At 33.9% G+C, this 5,097-nt stretch overlaps 1 protein-coding gene across 1 annotated transcript in view; it reads left to right on the top strand.

The window, feature by feature from the left end:
- The first annotated feature begins 1,364 nt into the window (after positions 1-1,364).
- Positions 1,365-5,097, top strand: part of LOC108754611 (mucin-5AC-like) — a 41,448-nt gene continuing 37,715 nt past the window's right edge. The window contains exon 1 of the mRNA XM_018497046.1: positions 1,365-1,768. Within this exon, the coding sequence (XP_018352548.1) occupies positions 1,365-1,768 (404 nt within the window). The remainder of the gene's footprint in view (positions 1,769-5,097) is intronic.

Below are 5,097 nucleotides of genomic sequence, written 5' to 3'. Positions count from 1 at the left end.
CAAGAACGAACGTTATGTATTTTGACCATTACAATTACAATTATTTTTTTTATGCAATAAGTATTATATTAAAAATAATGTATAAAAAATAATATACTAAAAATAATTTTTTTTGTCCAGAATATATCAAGGATAAAATAGAAGGATATTGTTAATTCGAGTTACAATTAATTTCTTCGATGATCTGAGATTAACTTCTAATCTATTACTAGAAAACAGTGCAATGACTTGATGACACTAATTACACTTGATACAGACATCCATGTAATCAATACCTATTCATTAAATTCCATTTATTTCCATACCTTGCAATTTTAATATTGCTTAAATAATTATACAGTTACTTAAACTATCGCCGCAGCTTATATAATTAACGTAGATTAAGCGATTAGTTTTATTTTGCATCAATGTAAAATCAGTTATCTTATCTTATTTAAAAATCAAAATTATTTACATAATAAAGTCTGTATTTTTTTCGGGCGATCATTTATAGCTTTCTCTAGTTCAGTCCGAAAGATTACCTGACTTTTTTCGCCACACAATTATGCAACTTTTAATTCTCCTAATCTTGAGTCATCTATTTAGGTCTATTTTGCTCTTGTGTTGGTTCACTTTACTGTCTAAACGATTAAAAAGCATAAAAAAATCTAAGAATAGGAAATATGATATAATAATAAGATTGTTTCATAAAAAAGAATTTGAAATCTGAAACGTGTTTTATAGAAGAACTTAATATGTAATTATCGGATATTTTCGGATATTGAGCACTTATCAAAGAATTATAGTTATACTCAAAGCATCAGAAAACTTAAAGACATTCTGTGAAACTGAAATTTATCAAATACGTTCCGTTTGGGACAATCCGATTATACAGCTTAGGATCATATATAAAGGCAGCACAAACTTTTGCATAACGTATAATACATAAGAGAATCAATCAATGAGAGTTCTTTATTTTCATTCACGGGATTCTCTTATGCGTTATTATACGTTATGCAAAAATCTATGTTGTAAAAGAACTTTGTTGAAGTATCCAAAAATTTATTTATATAGATACAGATTTGAAAATAATTTTGTTGGATTATCGAAATAGCGACGTAGAGATCTCCAGCATAGGCATGAAATTTTGACATTCTGGCAGTTTGAGTGTCTTTCATTTTGATGATGTAACCAAATTATTTTTGGATCCACATCTTATAGCAAAATTTTTTAATTCTTCAGTAAAATTATTCTTTCCATCAGTAATCAGTCCTCACACGTGGGAGACGATCGGGGGATCGTTCGGGTCGTTCCAGGATCGCGGCAATTCACTGTTGATCAACCGGCCCTGAATATCGGCGCCGCGCCGCGCCATGTCGGTGGGGATGGAGAGATCCTGGCGGCATGAGGTCCGTGCGCCCCACGGACGACTCGTCAGTACCGTGCCGCGACTCCCTCGCGACGAGAGAGCTCGCTCCAAGTTCCTTCGGCCTCGGCTGTACGCTGTTGACTCTTCCCCTTTCTTCCTCTCCCTTTTCTCTTTTTTTTCCTTCTCTATCTTTCTCTGTTTTTTTAATCCCTTTTCCTCTTGCCGATCGTTCACGCGAACGAGATCGCATCCGCGGCGTTCGCGCGCGTGCGACGCTTCGCTCCGGTATCGGCCGGAGTTTTCTGGAGCCGGCCGCGTGTGTGCTACGACTTTTGGAAATTTCGAGGATCAGCAAACGAGAACCCAGGATAGTATTTTCGCCATCGCCACCGGCGATCGTTGTCAGACGGGGCTTAACAGGTACGAGGTGGTCGTGCACACGTTATTTTACGGCGATTAACTCGCATAAATCTGAATGGATATACTGTTGCTTCTATCACTGGTAGTTTGGTATTTTTCTATTTAAAAAGCTTTAATAAGCATTTAATTTCATCTGCCGTCTATTTTATTATATTGTTTCATCTTTTTGTATTTAGGACCTGCACCTTTTCGAAATATGAAAGTCAAACTAATAGGAATGAATAAGCAAAGAATAAGGGCGAGTAGAATAATTAATGCCATATATAGGTATATGTCTTTCTTTATTCTAGATTTAGTGATTTTTAAATAAAAATATAATTTTTAATAATCAGAGAGTATATAGATGTTACATTTATATATGAAGCATAAAAACAAGGATATTTAGATAATTCTGATAAAATCTGATAAAATATCATTTTGTTTAATGGATTTAAAATGCAAAACAATGCTGCAAAATAGTTTTTGAATTTCAAAGTTGTGAAATTTGGTCCAGGACAGTTTTATACAGAACGCTTGGTAATTTTATTTAAAGTTTAAGATTCGGTTTAGTTTATATATTCCGGATTACGAAGTTATTATCGCAAAATTCTATATTACGTGTATCTTTTTAAATCAAATTACAATTTCTCGCTTAAATATTCTATCGAATTGCCTGCCAGTTTGCTCGTCGACGTTATTTAAAAAGTGCTTCCCTCTTTAAAGTGATACATCACTTACCTATATTGGAGAGAGGATTTCGCAGTCTGAAACAGCTGATTACGAAGTATACGTTTGCACGTAAAGACCGCACTCGCGCAAAAATTCAGCAGTAAATCGAACCGAAATTTATAAATGCATTAGGTATGAGAATTTTTCAACGTGTTTAACTGAAGGGTCATCGTCGGGCTGGGCATTTTCGTAGCCGGAGATGTAATACGAGCTGACGCGGATCGATGGAGCATTACTTTACAAGAAGGAGATATTTAACGTAATCCTCTTAACTTAAGCAAATCGCATTTTTAGCATTTTGTTGTCGGACCTATTCTCAGTAAAATCTGCGTAAAGTATTTACGGTTTGTTTAACTATTGGCTTATTTAATTATTAATTAAGCGATACCAGATAAAAATTGGGCACTATACTATGGGTATTATTTCTATACTATAAAAATAATAGACTGTATGTAGATATTATTTTCATTTACAAATAAAATGATGGATCGTGCATATAAAACTGAAAATATGAATGCAAACAGATAATACGTAAATGGATATAATGCAAAAATCTTTATTATATGTGTAGTTACATTTTAGCAATTGCCTACTATGCGCCGTATGAATCAGATTTTTACTAAAAATTTTTAATAATTTTATCGAGTCTTTCTCAACATTTTACCGTTGAATTTTGTTATATTTTACCGGACGCTTCTATCGTTCCCAAGGGTTATAGACGCTTCAAGGGGTTGCCATTGAATCGAACAAACTTTGGCGCGTTTCCACGCGTCGCGTTGCCCCGCGCTCATACAATCATTTTTATTATTCTCGACACCAGGAAAGGCGCAGTTTTTCAAACGTTATACATTTAAATAGCGACTACTGGAGTCCGACATCATGAAAACATTTGTCATAAAATAATTTCTCGTTTATTTTCTGGATTATTTCCTGAAGTCTTCAATATTGTTAAATGTAATAAAAAGGAAATATTATACGAATGAATCGAATTTTACATTTTTACATGTTTCAATTCAGCGCAGTTTTTGACACAGAATAAATTCAAAATTCAACTTCTTACATAGGACAGATCTTTAAAAAACGCTCTATAAATGTCGAAGGAACATTCCTGTGTCTTCTGAATGTTCCTAAAGACATTTCCAGATTCTTTTCGGATAAAATATACTGTATGGGTCGGTAGTGAGCCATTAAAAAATAATACAGAATACACAGACACACTCTCTCTCTCTCTCTCTCTCTCTCTCTCTCTCTCTCTCTCTCTCTCTCTCTTTCATACACAGAATATCATGTTATATAAGTTCCATAATGTATCGAGGGATTAACTCGGGAACAACTCTAATATGTCTGGCATTTGTATTATTTGTAACATTCAACATCTGCTGTTGCACAATATACAGGAGAGTATCGAGCACCCCTAGTCTTCCTCCCGGTTATTATGCGAAACTGGATATAGAATATTTGCGGTGTATTGCAAACTAAGATTGAAGATTCGCGAAGCATTCGCAATGTGAAATGTCACGATATCAATGATATTAGGTTCCTGGAGTATCATATATTATTATCCGCTTTGCATCCGTGCGTCGTCGACAGTCGACTCAGTGGAATTATTTACTGAAAGGTAGCTGTGCGATGTATATTTTGCTACTCCATTATCGCGCAAGCAGACTGACAGATCCTTCCGAGTCTTTAGCTTTTGCTTCGTCATCAAACATCGTGCTTAAATTGGATACCGATGTTCTATATAGTTGACATAACAATATCCTTGCGCTTGTTATTTATTAATGTACTCACGAATATTCGATTTACGTTAATGTAAAATTCATAAATCTGCTTCTCATAATCCTTTCTATTAATCATTTCAATTAAAATCGATGTAATTATAATTAAAATCAATATAATATAATGTAAAAAGCTGTTGCTGCATAATTATGTTATATATTATTAATTATTATTCTGTGTTTAAATGATAAAGATTAATTCTTCTATACTTTAACAGACAGAAATAATGTTCGATAGAATAACTTGAAAGATAGTTGCGCGATGTCAGGCAAATTTTATTCCCTTAGGAAGGTTCTCTTATATGCGGACGAGGCAGACCCAATTTGTCTATCGTGTCGACAGATCCTTCTAAAAGTCCTTAACTTTAGCCTCTCTCGGCAAGAGAGGAAACGAGCTACATTCAGTATTGCTGAGATCAAATTCAAAACCATGCTTATCTGAAATGTCTTTATTTTCATTTTTCCGACATTATTATATCACTGTTTGCTGTACTGAATACATTTTTGTACTTTATAATTGTGTTATTCAAGAAGTTATTAATTGCATTTAACAAGTAAATACTGAAGCAGTTAATGGAATAATGAATTATATTGTTGTTTGCTTTCCTCGGTTTATGTTTAATAAGTTTATATTTAATAAATGCAGCAAAATTCTATTACGTTCGTTAGTTAACATACGTAAATCTAATTAGAGTTAAGTCTTTGGTCATGAGAACCAACTTCTTGCTCGCGTCGATGTCGAACACGATGATAGTAAAGCGAGACATCCTTAGGTCGAACTCGTCGAGGTCGCCATAATTAATTAATCTTGTCTCTAACTAATTAATTAATCTGCGCTCCCCA

The sequence above is a fragment of the Trachymyrmex septentrionalis genome, unplaced genomic scaffold, assembly GCF_001594115.1.
Source record: "Trachymyrmex septentrionalis isolate Tsep2-gDNA-1 unplaced genomic scaffold, Tsep1.0 scaffold80, whole genome shotgun sequence".
Classification (NCBI taxonomy): domain Eukaryota; kingdom Metazoa; phylum Arthropoda; class Insecta; order Hymenoptera; family Formicidae; genus Trachymyrmex; species Trachymyrmex septentrionalis.
The sequence above is the reverse complement of the archived record's forward strand: the minus strand, read 5'-3'. Positions and strand labels throughout refer to the sequence as shown.